The sequence below is a fragment of the Sinocyclocheilus grahami genome, unplaced genomic scaffold, assembly GCF_001515645.1.
Source record: "Sinocyclocheilus grahami isolate Dianchi unplaced genomic scaffold, SAMN03320097.WGS_v1.1 scaffold136.1, whole genome shotgun sequence".
In the NCBI taxonomy this organism is placed as follows: domain Eukaryota; kingdom Metazoa; phylum Chordata; class Actinopteri; order Cypriniformes; family Cyprinidae; genus Sinocyclocheilus; species Sinocyclocheilus grahami.
Genome location: NW_015505315.1, coordinates 558,182 through 577,852, shown reverse-complemented (window position 1 = coordinate 577,852; position 19,671 = coordinate 558,182). Strand labels below are relative to the sequence as shown.

The window sequence follows — 19,671 nt, the reverse complement described above, 5'->3', positions numbered from 1 at the left end:
ACGAGTGCCTACAGGCCCGGGAGGGGAGCAACGGTTTGCCCTGCCAAGTGGTTGTGGCATTTGGACACAATTGCATCGCAACCGACCGCTCCACCTGGGGAACTCCCGTGTACCCCCGCTCTGGACCCCCATCAAGGGTGGTGAGGGAGGATGAGCCACCGGGCCGGTTTCTGGCAGTGAAAGGTCCCGTCCATGACCCAGCGATCTCATCACGCACCTCCAGGAAGAAAGGCACTGGGGTGGGGCCCTGAGAACCAGCGCGAGCCACCCCGAGAAACCAATCATCCAACCTTGAAGGTTCGGGATGCGGTGGAAGATTCCACTCAAGCCCGACACTCTCGGTGGCCAGGGAAAGCATAGCCATCATTTCCGGGTCCGCATCCGGCACCGATGACGGATTTCATCCCCAGAAAAGTCTGGCTCACCCGCCAATGCTGCAATCGACATCCGGAAGAAACAGGTGGTACTCCCCGGGAGGGTCCAGCCTGCTCTTTTGAGAGCTCCACTGGTTTCGAAATGCCGGCGGGCTAGGGCATCCCCGGAGTGGAATTCCTTACCGTGACCATAAGACCAGTTCGCCCACTGCCAGAAAAAGGGCGCCCCCGGCTGCCACCAGAGGGAACCCCAGATCTAGGCAGTGGCACGGGCACTCCGCCCCCTTGCAGGTAACGGAGTCTGGTCCACAACTCCGAGATGGTCATACCCCAACAATGGGAGCATGAGTCATCCACGAAAGCCACCTCAGCGTGCTTCATGCCCAGACACGAGAGGCAGCGATCGTGACCATCACCCGACCACACCTAGAAACACACGGATGGTAAGACGTCTTTAAAAAGACGTTCCACCCGTGAAACTCTTTTAGATGGAAATTGCTCTTTTAGTGTGCTGAAGTGCACAGGGGAGATGGCCGTCTGCAACACACACAGGGGGTAGTGCAGCCTGATGTGTGCAACCCACTCGACATGGGAAAACCACCACCGCTGAAGCGCCGTACCACCAGCATGAGAGCCCACGAAGAGCGTGCTTGACTGTAGTTTATCACTACGCAGAAGGTCAGGAGCAGAACGATAGAACCACTCGGATCCGAAGCAAAAAGCTGAATATGCTCTGCATCTGCTGCCTACTTATACTCACGCTGTGATCAGCGGCAGCTGGATGCAATAATCTCATGCCAATGTGCATTGGCTCGTTTAGTTTACACTCGAAGTAGATTGGTCTCTCTAAGCGAGAGCCCAATTCGACGGTCATCCGACGTGACGTCGAGAGTGACTGACTGAAAGGGAACCAATGTTTGTACCCCCTGAATTAAATCTGAATGCTCTGAAATCCTAATACAGATGACTGACTTAAAAATTATATATTATAGGGTTAGTATAATTTGTATGTTACATATACAGTTCGAAAAAGCTTAAAGGAAATAGTTTGTAATCATTTAAACAGTGTGAACCCTGTGTATCAAAATCACTTCAATGTTACTAATTAGCTTTTCATATAAAGTGGCTTTAAGTTTTTGATGAAACCCCATTCTAGCAAAACTGCAACACACTGAACAGACGTCTAACACAGAGAGTACCCAGAGTTTGTTGTACAAGTGCAAGTATCTTAAGTCAGATCTACAGATCAGACATGTTCAAACAATATGTTCAGCTTGAACAGATTAAGACTCACATCTCTGCAGAAGTTCTCCTCTATCAGTGATAGTACATTCAGTCCAGCCCTGCTAACACAGTGTATCATTGAGAAACCTTTCTGTCACAAAAGCCCTCAGATGTCCAATTCCATGCCCCTGAGCAGTGGATGAGTGCTCAGTCTCATCCTTTCATCCCCCTCTCTTTCATCTGTCCATGTGACAGACAGCAACATCGTGCCACAAAAGATGAGCGCACGTTTGGCTGTGTGTCAGCTTTGACTTGGGATGATGAGCTCTGAAACTGATTGGGACACGGTTCTGCCAAGGATAAAACTTACTAGTTAAGTACATTGACAAAACCAGAAACTGCTGTCAGTGAAGTTTTGATGATGTTTTTTAATCTGTTACTCACTGATCTTAGCTTTCACAAAAGTTTGGCCAGCATTTAATCATGTCAACAAGGTGCACAGCAATCAAGGTCAATATAGCTAAAATAGCCAGTGAATTCATTTACCTGACACTACTATCTTACGACTAAGTAACACATCATAGTGATTCTGATTCAGCCAATGAAGATAGAATCATAAATGCTGTAATACAACAAAACTTCAATAGAAAGGTACAACCTATCACAGAGATGTAGGTGCCACAAAACAATAGTGAAACAATAAATATTTTATTTTTCATTCAAAAGTTTGGAGTTGTTAAGATTTTTGAAAGAAGTCTCCTGTGCACACAAACGCTACATTTATTAAATTCATAGTATTTATTATTCATACTGCTGTTAAAATATAGCAACAGCAGTATGACTGTGAAATATTACAATTTAAATTTTTTTTTCCTATTTTAATATATTTTAAAATGTCATTTATTCATGTTATAGCAAAGTTGAGCAGCTATTACTCCAGTCTTCAATGTCACATGATCCTTCAGAAATCATTCAAATATGCTGATTTGCTGCTCAAGAAACATTTTGCATTATTATCATCAGTAAAACAATCATGCTGCTTAATATTGTTTATCAAAACCACGTACATTTTGTTCCTAGAATCTTTAATGAATAGAAAGCTCAGAACAGCATTTATCTTTTGTAACAATGTAAAAGTCTGTACTGTCACTTTCAATCAATTTAATGCATCCTTTCTTAATAAATTCATTCATTTCTTTAAGAAAAAATCAAATCTTACTGACCCCAAACTTTTGAATGGTAATGTGTGAGTATTTAGAAGAGAATTAAGATAACTAATAGACATACAGTACATTTCCATGTACTTCATGGCTTTGCTGCAGTAAGTAGGTAAAAGGGCAAAAGAGTTACAGGAACACTGACAGGTAAATAAGTATCAGTAAATAATCAGTTAAAGTGAGATGACAAGTCAACAGGCTAATGCCAGATCTAAAGAAGGTAACAGACTGAAAGCTAAAGCTACTGACAGCTGATAGAAGTTAATAATTAACAGTCAGGGAAGTTGGTAAACAAAGAGATGTGTAATTAGAAAAACAGACAATGGACTTGTGAATACATAAACAATAATTTCCACAGTGAAACGTATCTTATACTGTGGAAAGAAGAAAACAATTAAATGTGATGCGTTAACGTGATAAACAAGCGCACAAGAGTGCTGTGCACACAAAGAGATGCGATACCTCGGTGGGCCAGCTTCTGAAGAACGTTCCTCAAACGCTGCACAGCTGCTGCAGACACATCGTAAGTGTGGGGAAGTGAACCTGAATATCTCTGACATCGACCAAACACCCCATCTGGAAAATAAATACACAGACAACTTTACAACCAAATCCTGTATGATATTATGATTATAAAAAAATATATTTTATGTATGCCATGTCAGCAGCAAGGTCTTCATGGCAAGAACAAAATGAATAACAAAAATCATATAATTAACAAAAAGCTATACAAGACATTTAAAATTCATATGAAAAATAAAACATTAAGGTGATACTTTTTAAATACATAAGTTTAACATATTTCTGAATAAAAATGTTGTATATTTACATTAAAATATATTTTTACTATTATACACCCAAGTTTGAACAGCATTCACACAAACCACCCTAATAAAACACTTCAAGTTCATGTTGTGCAAATATCAAATAATCAAACATGGCAATCATTCCATCCGGATCACAGTATATGATTTATTGAGGCAAATAATATTTTGTATCATGTAAACAGCTTCCTGCTCTTTAAATTAGCAAGAAACCATATAATAGTATGATTCTTAAATGTTGTGTGTACAGCACAACATTTGATTGAGCAAAAAAAATATTTTTAAATGTCTAAGTGTTGTTCCTCTAGATCATGATAGTGACCATTATAACAGAAAGCCTGCTGAAGGAAAAAGCACAACTGTTTGTGTCTACTGGCCATCAGTCTATTTTGTGAGGCTGAAGTTTCTGCTTGGGGTCATAATAGCCACAGGGGTTTATGGTATTTTCTTTTTTTCTTTCTATTTGACACTTTCAAAATAAGCACACAGGCCATCAGGAAACGCACCTATATAGAGACACACACACATTATCTGGCCCCTTGTTTATCTCCCCATCACCAGGGACCCAGTGCCACTCAATAGTCCGTTGCTAAGCAACCCAAACCATGGCTCAGATTGGCTTCATAATTCAATGGCTATCTGGGTGAACATGGAGGATTCAGGGTATAGCAGCGGACCTCACGAGGAATACTAATGACCACAAGTGTTCCTCCACCGTGTAAGAGCAGTTTCATCTGCACCACGACGTGATGGGATCTGTCAGACTAATGTCGTATGATAAGGCATAAATGGTCAATATAATTAGCCTTATTGTTTCATCGTAAATAATTCTGTCATTGTAAGCTCCAAACTGGCTCACTTTATATATTTAGGGAAACAAGCAGCTCTTTGGCAGAATTGTATTCTAATATGTGAACATGAGCATGTTTGAACACAGTAGGGGAGAATGAGAGAGAATAAGTGCAATAAAAAAATAATTCAATGCAATGAGAGGAAGCAACTGACCCTTCGCAGGGAGTTTGATTGAAAGGCGATCTGACCAATCATAATGCCAAATCTGCCATTTTGTCCAACAAACAAACCAGACAGGAGAGTAGATTAACTTTTGGTTTTTGACTTAAACTTTAAAAAATGTGTGTATTGACCAATTCGGTGTTTGCAAACAGTGATAATGTTGATTTGTGGGTGGAGCCTATCTAGTGGCAGAAAATGACTGTTTTCAAGTAACAGTCTATGGAAGCCATGGAATAAAAGAATTTAAAAAAGGTACATTTGAGTTTATATTTCAAAATTCTGACTTTATTCTGAGATTACATCTCACAGGTCTAATAAGGAAAAACAACTCATCATTCTCTCTTTTCCCCTCGGCTCAGAATCATGAGTTTATATCCCCGACTTCTGGCTTTTTTCCCCTCAGAATTGACAAACTCGCTATTGTTGAGTTAAATTGAGTAATAAAGTCTGAACTAGAAGATATAAACATGCATTTGCAAGAAAAAAGTCAGAATTGTGAGATAAAGCAGGTAAATGTTATGTAAAATGTTAATAGTAATAGAGGTAAATAGTATTTTATGCTGTAAATGTAGGGCTAATACAATATGTCCCTTATGAACAGCATATGTGAATATTTATTTTATTCATGTTTAGTAAATATGAAAAGACGATCGGTTCACGTGCCACTTGAACTGAGGCACTACAGTGATCTGTCATGACACAATAAAGATCCACAAAATGTTATTTATTGTTTGAATTTCTTTAAAAGTATTGTTGAGTTAAATTGAGTAATAAAGTCTGAACTAGAAGATATAAACATGCATTTGCAAGAAAAAAGTCAGAATTGTGAGATAAAGCAGGTAAATGTTATGTAAAATGTTAATAGTAATAGAGGTAAATAGTATTTTATGCTGTAAATGTAGGGCTAATACAATATGTCCCTTATGAACAGCATATGTGAATATTTATTTTATTCATGTTTAGTAAATATGAAAAGACGATCGGTTCACGTGCCACTTGAACTGAGGCGCTACAGTGATCTGTCATGACACAATAAAGATCCACAAAATGTTATTTATTGTTTGAATTTCTTTAAAAAAAATTACAAAATTTGAAAGCTAAGACTTCACACCAGAAGTAACCTGCTCTGTCTTGTCTGTCAGCAAGTTGTCAGTTTCCTCTGTGCTCCACGATGTATTTTTCACTGCATGAGAACATGATGTGTGGCATGAGAGCTCCATGGCTTGTCAGATATAGCAACAGTAACTAAGGGGGGCGGGTCTTTACGAAGGGTCAATTAAGAGAATACTAACTGAAAATGAGACAACAAAAACAGCATACACAGACTAAACATCCTACTCGGCCTCCTTTTAACTTGAAACCTGCAATGTCCAAACTTTTTTACATGCACAGCAGACACATGACATAACCACCAGCAAACAGACCCTTTTCACTGCCTCCTTGCGGTTTCCATAGCAACCTCCCTCACTGTCGGCTGCCTTTTTTTTCCAGCCGTCTCCGGAATAATCACACTCTAATTACAGTCATCGCACTCAAATATAGACTCGGCTACGTTTTTTTTCTATCCCACGATTCATCGAGCTCTACACTGTACAGTACAACCATAAAACAGAGCCTCAGGGAAATAGAGTGAGTGGAAATATAAAATCTATCAGGCAGTCTGAATTATCAAACATGATACATTTGCTTCCCACTTGGTGGTAAATGATATGCCTCTAGAACGCTGCACTTTGTCACTCATTTGCAAAATGCTCTTTATACTAGCTACGATAAGCTTAATAACAGCTCTGAGAGCTCTGGTGGGTCCGTCGTCAAGAAAATCCTGGACCACTCCATGATCGGTATTGTGGCTATTATTTCCTCTGATAGATCTGAACTGAAGTGAAAATGGAGAATATAGATTGACATTTCGCAACATTTGACCTATTTACAGAAGGTCTGGATCTCTCAAACTGCCTCTGTCACAGTGAAACAAGCTGACAAATGGTTTCAAGCATGTGATACTCTAACCTTACAGGCAAATCAATTATATTTAAATGAGCATTTTTACAAACAACAAAAACGACTGTATTAAATATTTCAAAGTAACAAATGATTATTTTAAACAAAAATGTAAATTTCTAATAGTAATCAGATTGTTAGAATTATGCATTAACCAAACCAATAAGCATTATAAATACTTCACAATTATTGGTCAACACTCTAGTCACTCTGATTATATTGATCTAATATTATATGAAAATGTCTATTTGTCTCACTCATAGTGCCATCACCTTAATGTGCTGTAATTCTTGTGATATACCACAAGGAGGAGACTTAACAAGCAAAAAGTGTGACTGATACACTCCTTTTCTGAGATCACAGAACAGCCTTCCTGTGGGAAATGAATGTGTTAAATATATTCATGGTCTATAGTAGTAGCAGATATTAAATCTGTCATTAGGGATGATTGCTCAAATTCTAGATGTTTTTATTTGAATTGTTTTGTTGTTTTATGTGTTAATATACTGTAGCTCCACCGAAGCGAATGACTACATCATTCAAATCAATTATCTTAATTACATTCTAAAAATAGTTCAGTAAAACATAATTCTTACTAAGGCAAGAAGCCAGTAGATATTGGCTTTGACTGGTGGATCTGAAATCAATATGCACAGCCAAATAAAACCGAGTACTATTTTAAGCAAATGACACTACTGCACAGACTGAGAGCATTAGGATTGTAATAAGAAAGCAGACCGCATTTCAAATCATTGCTGAAACTACTGAACTGAAACAAACAGTAGGGGAAGAAATGCAAATACAGAGTAACTATACTATGTGACAATTCTGTGCAGTACAGTACAAACAAAAATTAATAAAATAAATCTAGTCTGCCAGTGCATTTGGCAAAGACAGAAGGGAGAAAAATGAGACGTTAAGCTTGTGTCTCATATCTAAGATGTTCTCTTTTTTGAGGAACTGGCATTAAAAGCAAATTGTGGATGCCAGACTTGCTAAGTGGTTTTCTTTTCTCATCTCTTTTGTTTCCCCATGAGTAAACAGATATAAAGCACTTCTTCTAGGAAGCGACAAGACAATATTACAGCACAAAGTGTGTTTAACCTTGTCTTTCCCTGTCCAGTCAGTTGAGGTCACTGGATCTGCTTTACTCTTTAATGCAAACTATAAAACAATTGAAATGTCTCCTGTCCCTTCTCTCAGGTTATGAATCCTAACCCATCACATTAAACCCACATTTAACCGAGCTGCCGTCAGAGATGGTGAGGACCTGAAACGAATTGCTGTAATATAGCCAAAGATTCACAAATAACAATAACTCACAATTTCCTCCTCAATGGCTGTTTCAATAAGAGAGCAGGTCATGAGGATGCAAATGGAGCTCTTGGGAATGAGGCAGTGAAGCACGTCTCCCATTGGCAATGCTGAGGCAATTATGTTAATCGATGAAACAAGTGAAACACGATGTTGCAACCAAATCGATAGTAATTCAGATTTTCGCTCTTCTTCCTGAATTTTTTTCCCGGTCTGCTGGTCAGTCGAGACCTTGGTGTACAAGTCATGAGATGGGCAGATAATGACAGAACAGGAGGCCGTGGTCGTATGTGAGACAACAGCCGCAATGAACAACAGAGAGCTTCAAATTTATTCAGATACCCAGTCAGCTGTTCAAAGACGTTAAAACCATTACTATAATGAGTCTCAGACAGACCACACGGATCGCCGCAGAAAATCGATTCCACAGTGCAGAGTGAACCGCAGAGTGATACTAATGAAGATAAAGAACAGCCGGTGCCACAGAAGAGGAGTCCATTTTTGCAGCATTAAGAACCACAAATTCAGTAGATTATCTGGATATGTTGAGGCCTTTGTTCATTGAGGCAATTAGTTCATTTGCAGATCTAACTGAAAGTTAAGCAAATACAGCAGTGTAATTGTTACCAAGACATTGCGTACTGTACCTTATCAGCAAGGCAATATTATTATGGTCAACTGATATGAATTTCTGATAACACTTTAGTATTGGGACCAATTCTTACTATTAACTAGTTACTTACTAGCATGCCTATTATTAACATACTGGCTGTTTATTAGTACTTATAAAGCACATATTCTGCATGACCATATTCTACACCCCTAATCCTACCCAATACCTAAACTTAACAACTATCTTACTAATTATTAATAAGCAACAAATTAGATGTTTATTGAGGCAAAAGTCATAGTTAATGATTTGTTAATAAGCAAGACCTTAAAATAAAGTGTGACCGGATTTCTGATTTTGATTTATATTTATTTTATATAATATTTATTAAAATAAATTAAATTAGAAATAAATAACTTGAAAATGAATTACTATCAACAAAGTTGACTGAAATGTATGAAAAAAAACTATTGAAAACTGGTAAATTAAATATTAAACTTTAGATAGCAACTTCTTGGTTTTTTAATTAAATTTTAATATTTTTCACAATTTTTCTTTTTTGATTGGCTAAAAATAAAATAAATAGTGTATCTAACAGCATACTCAGTAATATAGTAAGTTTTTGCCCACTGGGAATCATATTTTCTCAAATAAACATCAGACAATGCTAATTTTACATCACTACACATAAGTTTAAACAGAACAAAGACAGAAAGAAAGGGAGCTCATGTGTATCTGTCCCCATGTGCTAGCATTTTCCATCCCACTTCTGATATTTAACAAATAAACAGAAAAGCAGATGTTTGAATGCTGAATCTTGCTAAAATATATCACCTTGGCTATATATCAGTTGGCCGTTACAATATTCTATTAATTGAAATAAAAATACAAAAACAAATTAATGCTTGTTTCATGACAGATTCAATCTTTTTTAAATAGTAAAAGTAAGTGGGCATCTCAAAGAGGAATGCAATCTGCAATGAAGGGTGTATAAGGTGGTGCTGGTGTTACTTGTCAGATATCGTGGGCAGGGGGGAACACAGCGTTTGTACTGCCGTTCGCTCGCCATAGACTTTTTCATTGTTTATATATATATATGAGTGCTTGTGCTTTTTTTCCGGGACAGACAACGGTAAATAGACAGACACATACACAGAGCGCTGCTGAAGATCAGAAGCTGGGTGGCGCCTGGCCGGATGCGCCTTTTATGCTTTCTGGTGCTGACGTCACCCGCTGCTGACGTCTCGCAGCTCCATTGGACGGATTAGACACGTGCTTCAGAACGTGGTCACGCAGGGGGCGTTCCCCAAAGCGAATCTCGACGCAGCTCGAGTTCCTGAAGGGGAATCTCTGTTACTCAACCTAAGACCAAAGGAACAAAATATAGCATATTACCTACAGGTTCCTTCTAATGATAGGATCCAAAGGTCCTTTGCCTTTTGCTGACTAGAAATACATCTCTGTTCAGGCAGTATAATGTCACAATAATGATTACAATTTCATATCACCTGCATCACAGTGTAGAATACAGTATGTGGTTTCATTTTTCAGGCAGTTGTTCCCTTTCTGTTTCTTTTGTTATTCCATTTCTGCATTCTTGCAACTGAGCAAGTTGCAGTTTTAAAATAGATACGACACCTTATGAGTACTTCTTTTCACACATTAGAGTGAGAGCTTAGGTTACAATAAAGCAAGCCAATAACACCAAAATAACCATTTCATAAAAACAACAAGCCTGGCTTCTTGTTTTGAATAGAACAAAAAACACAGAACCATGATTAAAACTTTAAACCATGTTTTGCACAGAGAATAAAAAAAACATGGTGTAACTTCATTGTTAATTTTTATCCATTTATCCATCAACTCATAACTCCAGGAGGAATTCCAAATCACTTCTCATAGTCCTTTAAAAAATGTATATACATAAACCTTCTTTTCAAATGAGTTTAAAATATTTAGTAAAATTTTTAGTAAATATTTAGTAAAAAAAAGGCCACAGAGAAAACAGTGTTGGAAGCTTTTTCACGATCACAATATCCTGGCCTTCAAGCAATTATGCTTCCAATACCATAGAAGTTGGTATAATGACAGGAACCAAGGTTTTAAAGATGAGGTTCAGAGTATAGAAAATGTCAAGCGGTTTGGCACTAGTCAGTCTGTGAAAACACACATACATACAGCTCCTGTCCAAACAGAAAAGGTTCGATTGTCTAAGCGAATAATGACTTGCACTCTGATCTTGAATATACTGAGTGTCCTGTGTAAGCTTGTAGTTAGTCTGCTAGACATTTTATATCTCTTTTTTGAATGCTCAATTGTCTCTGAGACGAATGGTCTAATTGGCCGAGGACTCGAGGGACTAATTGGCAGCTTTCCTGCGAGTTTGTATATTTTCTAAAAACCTTGGGCACCCACAGTCAAGCCATCAGTCACTTACCCTTTACAGAGACAGGTTTACATTGTTCGACTCTTAGCTATTTAATGGCATAAGTAAATAATGGCCTCTGTGAATGTCCCTTGAATTGTCCTGTTAGTTAAAATATTCCTGTATTTTTCCTTCAAAGAATTTCACTTGTCAACTTCTTCCTTTGAGAAAAGCTTTTTCATAACTGTGCATGCCAGAAATATTGCAGTTGGCAGGGAGTTAGTGAAATAAGGGCGATTAAAATTTCCAGCACATACTGTAGCATGTCCTCAAATACATTGGTGGAAATACAAATTATTTCATATCACACAGTATGTATCTGATATTACTTTTTAACATTAACATCCTAATATGATTCCCCTTGATGCTAAAATGTTTTCAAATACTGTGCTCTACTTTATGGATGATCTGAGTGTGTAATTATCATTCAGTGGAGGACAGATCACAGAGGATCAATAGCTGGCAGTTCAACAAGAACAAATAAATCAAAACTGAAATGCTCTTAAAAGAATGTGTTTAGGCTAATTTTTCTGCCATTTTTCCAGCATTATTGGGGATCTAAACTGACATGCCATAAATAACTGTTGTGTTATCTGGAAGCCAGTTCATGTGCATATTGTGCTATTTGTTGAATGTTGGGGAAAGTAAAGATTAATACTAACAGTTGCTGGCTCATAAATTGCAACATATTTTCTGTCTTTTTGTGCACAAACTCACTTTTTAAAGTACTGTAACAATACAGCATATATCTAAAAAGAAGCACTAACTGCTCTGACAGCAACACAATTTCACATGAATTAAACTGTTACTAAATAAAGCTTTTATTGATGTCCACACAATGCTTTCAGAGTTCAAGTCCTTGATAATCACATATTTATCCAATTGTGTTTTATCACAGGCACATCCAGAGTTACTTAGAAACTAGTCAACACTGGTGTAATCTTCTATCTCAAATGTGATTCAAGCATACAGTAGAAGAACACGATGTGACAATAAAATACACCCACTCACATATTGCCTGGTGCTCTTAAACACTTCCTAGTCTCACAGAGCCAGACTTTTGACTACCGGTGTAAAGTCTGGTCCTCTTCACAGCTTATTCTAGCCAAGAACCACCCACTAAAGATGAGAACAAACCATCTGACTGTTATAACAGACAAATAATCAGAGCTGGTTTCATTTTCACATGATATTTAGGGAAAGGCGAATCTGAATCTGATTAAAATCACAATAATAGACTGGCAAGCACAAGCGGTTTATGATAGCACAGCAGTCTCCGTGAATGTCTGACACTGCCAAAGAAATTAGCAGGAAATCTACAGTATATAGTGTGAAAGCACTGATTACTCAGTGAACAGTGACTTACAGTTCTAGATTATTTGCTAATAAATACCTACTAAATACAACTTTTGACACTCTAATGTGATTTGTTCCTTCTCAAAAGTGTTCAATCTAGCCCCCAATACCTTGTAAACACAGCAGTCAAATAACTTGTGTTTCTGAGAAAGCTCCTCTATTCTGTGTGTACAATATGCATCTGTCAGTTCATAACTAGCACTTCCTATCACCACCAACAATGCTTATTTTAAGCATCTACGTAGTATGTTCCCTGACACCCACATACACATTAAAGAGGAAGTTCTTCCAAACATCATCATGTCGTTGTAAATCATAATCATTTGTAAGACTAGCCTTCATCTTCAAAAACCGAAGTGAAGATATTTTTAATGAAGTCCTAAGGGATTTCTGACCCTCCATTGACCCAAAACTTAGACACTTCAAAAGGTTCATTAAGAGAGCATAAAAGCTATCCATATACTGTAAATCAAGTTGTTTAATCAAAGTCTTCTGAAGAGACATTATCCCGTTATGATAAAAAGATTGAATTTTTTTTGTGCTTTTTTAACATAAAAACATAGATCATTGCGTATGTATAAAGCACATCCAATATGGTAAATGGAATCTTAACCATTATTGCGTGACACATTTTATTTGTGTTTTTCGAAGCTGAACTAAAGTCTTATGGGTTATACATTTAAAGTTTTGGGGAAAATAACACTTTAAGGGCTCAATGACAAACTACAGAGAATAAAAAGCACTGAATCAGTCCAAATTTTGTTCATATACTGTCTATTAACTGAATTCTCAGACTGTTCCACCTCGTTCTGAATGATTACTGGTCTTAACGGTCCTCTAGAGCTCCATGTTTTCTCCACCAACTCTTGTCTTTCCGGGTTTTTTTTCTTTCTTTCTTTCTTTCTGTTCAGCTGCAGGCTGTTCTCACTCATGCCAAAATACTGGGTCCACCACCAGCTTCCTGTCTCCTGACTGCTCTGCATTGTCAACGGAGAATTCTTCTTTGAATGTCTGCAGGTGGCATGAGCAGGTGTTGTACTGGTACATCTATTGTGTAGAAATTGAACAGGAACTGAGACAGGACAATTCCCTGTAGTGCCACAATATTACGTGACAGTAAGTTAGTGCAGGATCACCCACCGGGGTTGATTCCCATACTAATCTAGCCTCACAGTAGGGCTGCACAATTAATCGAATTTCTAATTGCGATTACAATTATGGATGCCACAATTACGTAATCGTTCAAAGCGGCAATTAATCGTTCAAAGTCCACTTATGTTATTCTGTGTGCTTAAGATGCTTTTGTTTTCTTTCTACATGTTATCTTAAGGGGTTTTCCATTGTTTTAATTTTAGTATAACACTGTAATACCATTCATATTTTAACTTTTTTTAAATATAATTTAAAGAAGAAACCAATCCGATGTTTAGTTGACATTTGAGGCTTAATACTATAGAAAAGCACTAAAAGTTTTCAGTTAGTGTTTTCAGCTTGTTTATTTTCATATAAAAATACGGCATGCAGTTGCATCAAACAATGGTATAAACATCATTCAATGTAAATTGTGATAATCTTAATTAATAATCGCAATTACAATTTCAAGGCAATAATCGACAATTATGATTTTTGTCATAATCGTGCAGCCCTACCTCACAGGGTGCTGAAGAGGTAGTGGAGGGACTGACTGGGTCTGACAAGAAAGGTAAAAATACTTTTTGCTATCACACTAGAGGTAACAATGAAAAGAAAAATATGTTTATGAAAATGCAACTCGTTACCCTGTCCACATTCTCTCGCATTATCAGATTATGGGCCTGTTTGTAGCCACTGATTACCTTCATTCTGCTCCTGTTAAGATGAGGTGAGCCAACGTCAAAAGGTATGAAGGTAAAGGCAGCAGGATCAAGCACGTTCAGTCTAAAGATTTATTTTCTGTCTCTGTTAAAAAGAGTGGATAAGCAGCCCATCCATCAAAAATAAATCTTGTCACTACAAATCATTCTCAAGAGAACAGATTGTGCAACAACATGAAACAAAGGATGGAGAAAGAAACTGAGGGGAGATAAAAGTCCCCTGACAGTCCTTGGGATATTTCCCTCATAAGTCCTAAGGTTTGACAGCACTCCCAGAGTACTTGGGTTTTCACTCTCACTGCATTTGTTTAATTAAAGTGAATGACTTGAAATGGTGCTTATTTGTTTGAGCTTTAAATGCATTCCACGCCAAGAGAAAATCATCATACATGTGGTTCCAAATGCAGCTCTGAACAAATGAAAGAAATTCTTACATATTTAACTTTTGATCACAAAAGCCACCAAGTAAGTTTACAGGTATCAGAAACTATTTTGGTCAATGTACTGTGCTTTCACACTTGTAGCCGCATGATATCGCGATATCACATAACTACTATGAATATGATACGACTTGTAATGGCACAAGTGTGTTAATAAATAAGAAACAACCACTAAATTTTTGAATGCAAAACTACTTTTGCATTCATACTTCCGCCACTGACTCCAATCTCAAGTTGACAGTTTAACAGATGAGTCCAAGCCATCATCACTAATTTGAAAACGATAGAAAGAACAAAGCACAGAAGAGCACACATTACTTTATCATTTTACACACAGTTTTTTAACTTATGTGCATTTTCTCTTGTCAGTGTTTGACACAGAATGCAACGCATACACTGCTGGACACTGACAGATTTGCTGGTGCACAAAACAAGTACTTTAAAGGAATTTCTTAAGTTTACTGCTGTTACTGTGGCAGCCAACAACAACACAGCTTAAACGTGCACATTTTTATATTTAGGCCACGTTCACACAGCAACAGAATACAGTTGTCAATCCTGTATTTGAGTCCATACTACAGTCCATAACACAGTTACGTTCACACAGTTTGGTTATTTACGGTTGTGACAACCGCATTCGTTAACCAAACTCACACCTGTACATTTTCAGGATTCACAACCGCATTCCGGAAAACCCACTCTGTGTGAACGGAACAGGACTGGACAACTAGTTGTCTGTCATGTCATACAGGGCGAGAGAGAGCTGCTCTCCTGCACAAACGCACGTCTACAGTGTGTTGCGGGTTTTCTTGTGTGGTTTTGATAACTTTCAGTGACGGAGAAATGAGCGGTGTGTCATCTGAAAGTTTTAGATCCAGTCACTGTTTTTCTCCACGAAGCCTCTCCCATCAGTACTGTGTTCTGCGCGCGACTCAAATGCTCTGCTCTCCACCCAAATGTAATACTCAGTTTTGGTGGGCCTTGGAAAGACCGTGCTTACCAAGTATTATTCACGGGTTCTTGGCTATTTCCTGTATCTGTTACGGCCACTGGATAGAAGAGTCAGACCAAGACTGCTGTGCTTCGAACTCTGTGTTAATTTTCCAGCATTTTCATTAGCTGTGTCTCTGCCTCATTCCACCCGACTACCTCGTGCGTCTCTCCCTTTCTCTCTCTTCCTGTCGTTCCTTCCCGCTCTCTACTCTCGCAATATCTCGCAAGCAATCTACTTTATTGAAACCTTCACATTTCGATTCTTATACAAATATAAAAGCTGCTGTCGCTTAATGAAGATTTGACAGATGAACTCGCAGCTCGATTGAACTCTTGTCATGTCAGAAAGTGAAAAGACTTTCAGTTTTATGGACATCGCCATCTTTGTTATTTCTTCGTTCACTGTTGCTATGGTTACGGTTAAGGAATATGGGCTTCACTCCTGTTGCACATTCATACAGACAGTATTCGAGACACTACTGTAAGCTGCTCTGTGAACAAGACATTTCAAGACTCATACCTGTAAAGAAAATGCGGTTGTCAATCCCAAAATCTGACAGTGTGAACGTAACCTTAGTTACGCTGAAAAAGTTTCAGTTTAATTAATTCAGTCGATCTTATTACAGCATTTTAATGTGGATTTCTATGGAGACTGGAACACAACAGCATTCCAACAGAAGTTAGAATCCATCATGGTGGTGATCAGTTACTAAGGGAACAGTGAATAGAGACATCAGAGCTAATTTTCAAATAGGCCTAAGCGTTGGGTGAATATCTCAGAAACCCCTTTCACACTGCACGTTGGTTCCAGAAAATTGCCGGAGTGCCATCTGTGTGAACGCAAACACGTCCCGGGATTGATTGAGCTCTGTGTGAACAAAAGCCAGAACCAATGCCATAAAGGGTGTGTCGTAGTGATGACGCACGTTATCGTGCGACTCTTTTACCGGGTGTTTTGAACGCAGATCTACGTTCGCGATGAAAAAATATGTGCAAACTTTAATGAAGCAGAGATCAGGTAGCTCCTCACTATCCGCTCTGAAGCGGAGATCGTTCGCCAGCTTAAGTGAAACAGAACGCGTCACATTACACGTCACATCGGAATGTCACGTGTCTTTACGGGATCTTTACGGGATGTGTGTGAACGCACACAGACTCCGGAAAATCACTGGCAGTGTGAACCAAACGATCCCGGGACAAATTATCCATGTATTTTCCGGAATTTGTGTGTGAAAGAGGCTATAGTTGGAAAGACCTCTCAGCCAATCAGATTCGAGAACTAGAACTGTTGCGTAAATATTAATATATCATAAGTGTTGTAAAAAAAATGTCTTTTCAATATTTCAATACTGAAATACTTGGAACTGCTTCAGTACATTTTACACAGATACCAGCTGTGTCTCTTCTGTCTGACAGCGACAGTCTTAGAATTGATAATAATTTTATTACTATATAATCCCACTCAGGGCTATCAAGCCTGAGCAATCAAAGAACACTGAGTTTGAGTTAAGATAATACTTTGATTACATTGCTATTAAAATTTTATGGCCTTAATGTTGTGGCCATTTTTCCCTGTGGAATCGTAAATGGTATTGAATATTGAAGAATAAAAAAAATTAAGGTACTGCGACAACACTACAGTACATCAAACCATCAAATTCAAAGGTGCTATCATCTGCAAACCCTGATAACAATTACAATACAGAAGGAGACCTCGGGGAGACAGACAGGTTTTTGATAATGACTGGACTTGGACTGGCTCAGGTTGATAACAGATCCTTGTATCTCTTAACAGGTCCAACGGATGTAGCAGGTAAGAGGTCAGTACCCCCTCCCCCACATCGAGGACGGCCGCGGCCCCTAGGTGCAGGACGATAAGGATGGAGGTTATGGAATTCACTGAGGAGTGACTGGTCCAGAATATCATCTCTAGGCACCCATGACCTTTCCTCTGTGCCAAATACCTCCCAGGCGGTCGCCTCAACGCCGTTGTATTGATTCGGTAGATGGTCTCCTCTTCAGCAATTTCGGGAGGAGGAGGTACGTCAGATTCATCAGACCCTGAGGGAGAAGGAGACAGGATTCATGCAGGGCTTTAGAAGGGAGACAATGAAGGTAGGTGCTATATGGTAGTGGAGATGGAAGATCAAGCCTGTAGGTGACATCGGTGATCTGCCTCCTGATGGTGAACAGACCAATATATCGGGGACTCAGCTTGCAGCAAGGCAGTCAGAGACAAATGTCCTGTGTGGACAACCAAACCTGTTGGATAAGGTTGCTACTGAGAAGTGGGTAGGAGACGAGCGTCTGCTTGGATTTGGTGTCGCCGAACTGCCTGCTGGAGATGGACATGCACTGAGTCCCATAACCTCTCGCTCTCTCGGAACCAGTGATCGACCGCTGGAAACTCAGATGGTTCTCCAGTCCAAAGGGAAAATGGGAGGTTGAAAGCAGAGTACGCACTGAAAGGGTGTGAGGTCGGTGGTATTCTGCCTGAGGGAGTTTTGTGCGTACTCGGCCAAGGGAAGGTAAAGGCTCCAGTGGTTCTGGTTGTTATGGCAGTAGCTACGGAGATATCTCTCGATCTGCTGGATCTTTCGCTCAGTCTGGCCATTTGATTGCGGATGGTATCCGGAGGTGAGGCTTACAGATACTCCGAGGCATTGCCAGACCTGCCAGACCCGGGAGATTAATTGGGGTCCACGATCGGAGACGATATCTTTAGGAATGCCGCAGTTGCGGAACACATGACGGAACAACTGCTTCGCGGTTTCCATGGAGGTAGGTAGTCTTCTGAGAGGGAGAAGGTTGCATGCCTTAGAGAACCTGTCGACGACAATGAGGATACATGTGTGAGATTCTGTTTTGGGGAGGCCTTTGACAAAGTCAACTCTGATGTGGGACCAAGGCCGGTGGGGTATGTGAAGTGGTACCAGTTTTCCTTGTGGTAAGTGATGGGGAGACTTGTGATAGCACAGACTAAGCATCCTTGGACGAAACGATAGACTTCTTGGGCCATATGGGACCACCAGTACCGGTTTTGGAGGAGCGAGAGGGTTTGCTGGCTGCCTGCATGTCCAGAGCCCAGAGAAGAGTGCAGTGAGTCCAGCGGAGGTCCTCCCTTCTGGACCTCCCGGCGAAGCAGGCTCAGATTGAGGGGCTTGGCGGATTTCCTCATCAAGTGTCCACTGGATGGGACACACAATGATGGCTGGAAGGAGAATGGTTTCTGAGGGCAATGGGCGTTCGGTGGGCTGATGAAGATGAGAAAGGGCGTCAGCTCTGGTATTCTTGGTTCCCGGACGCAAGGTAATGCAGGTAACAGAGAACTGAAAACGGGTGAAGAACAGAGCTCACTGCGCCTGCCGAGAGTTCAGGCGTTTGGCCTCACGAAGGTACTCCAAGTTCTGGTGATCCGTGATAACCTGAAACGGATGTATAGCTCCCTCCAGCCAATGTCTCCACTCCTCCAGAGAGAGCTTGATGGCGAGTAGCTCGCAATTACCGATATCATAATTCTTCTCCGCCGGGGAAAGCACAGGGATGGAGGATAGGAGTGTTGCGATAGAACCGCTCCTACCCCGACTGTGGACATGTCGACCTCAATGGCGAACGGCCTTTGAGGATCAGGGTGGATGAGGGTAGGAGCAGTGCAGAGGCTTCCTTCAGCTTCTCAAAACTCTCGAGGACTTCGGGTGTCCAGGACAGAGACTTGGGCTTGTTTCGGAGCATGGAAGTTAGAGAAGCGGTGATGAGACTGAAGTGATGAATGAAGCAGTGGTAGAAGTTGGAGAATCCCAGAAAGCGTTGGAGCTCTTTAATAGTCTTGGGTTTAGGCCAGTTATGATTGGCTTGGACCTTATTGTCATCCATCTGGATACACTGGGGATTGATCACATATCTGAGGAACTTGATGGTGGTGCGGTGGAACTCGCACTTCTCCAGCTTGAGGTAGAGGTGGTATTTCCTCAGCTGCTGAAGGACCTGCTCCACGTGGTGGTGATATTCGGCCTGATTCCGGGAGTA

The 19,671-nt window shown here is 39.7% G+C and overlaps 1 protein-coding gene across 3 annotated transcripts in view; it reads right to left on the bottom strand.

Annotated features, from left to right (window-relative positions):
* Nucleotides 1-19,671, bottom strand: part of LOC107591002 (receptor-type tyrosine-protein phosphatase N2-like) — a 212,802-nt gene that overhangs the window by 161,200 nt on the left and 31,931 nt on the right. For all 3 annotated transcript variants that reach the window (XM_016279986.1, XM_016279988.1, XM_016279987.1), the window contains one exon: nucleotides 3,278-3,391. In XM_016279986.1, coding sequence (XP_016135472.1) covers nucleotides 3,278-3,391 — 114 coding nt within the window. The remainder of the gene's footprint in view (nucleotides 1-3,277; nucleotides 3,392-19,671) is intronic.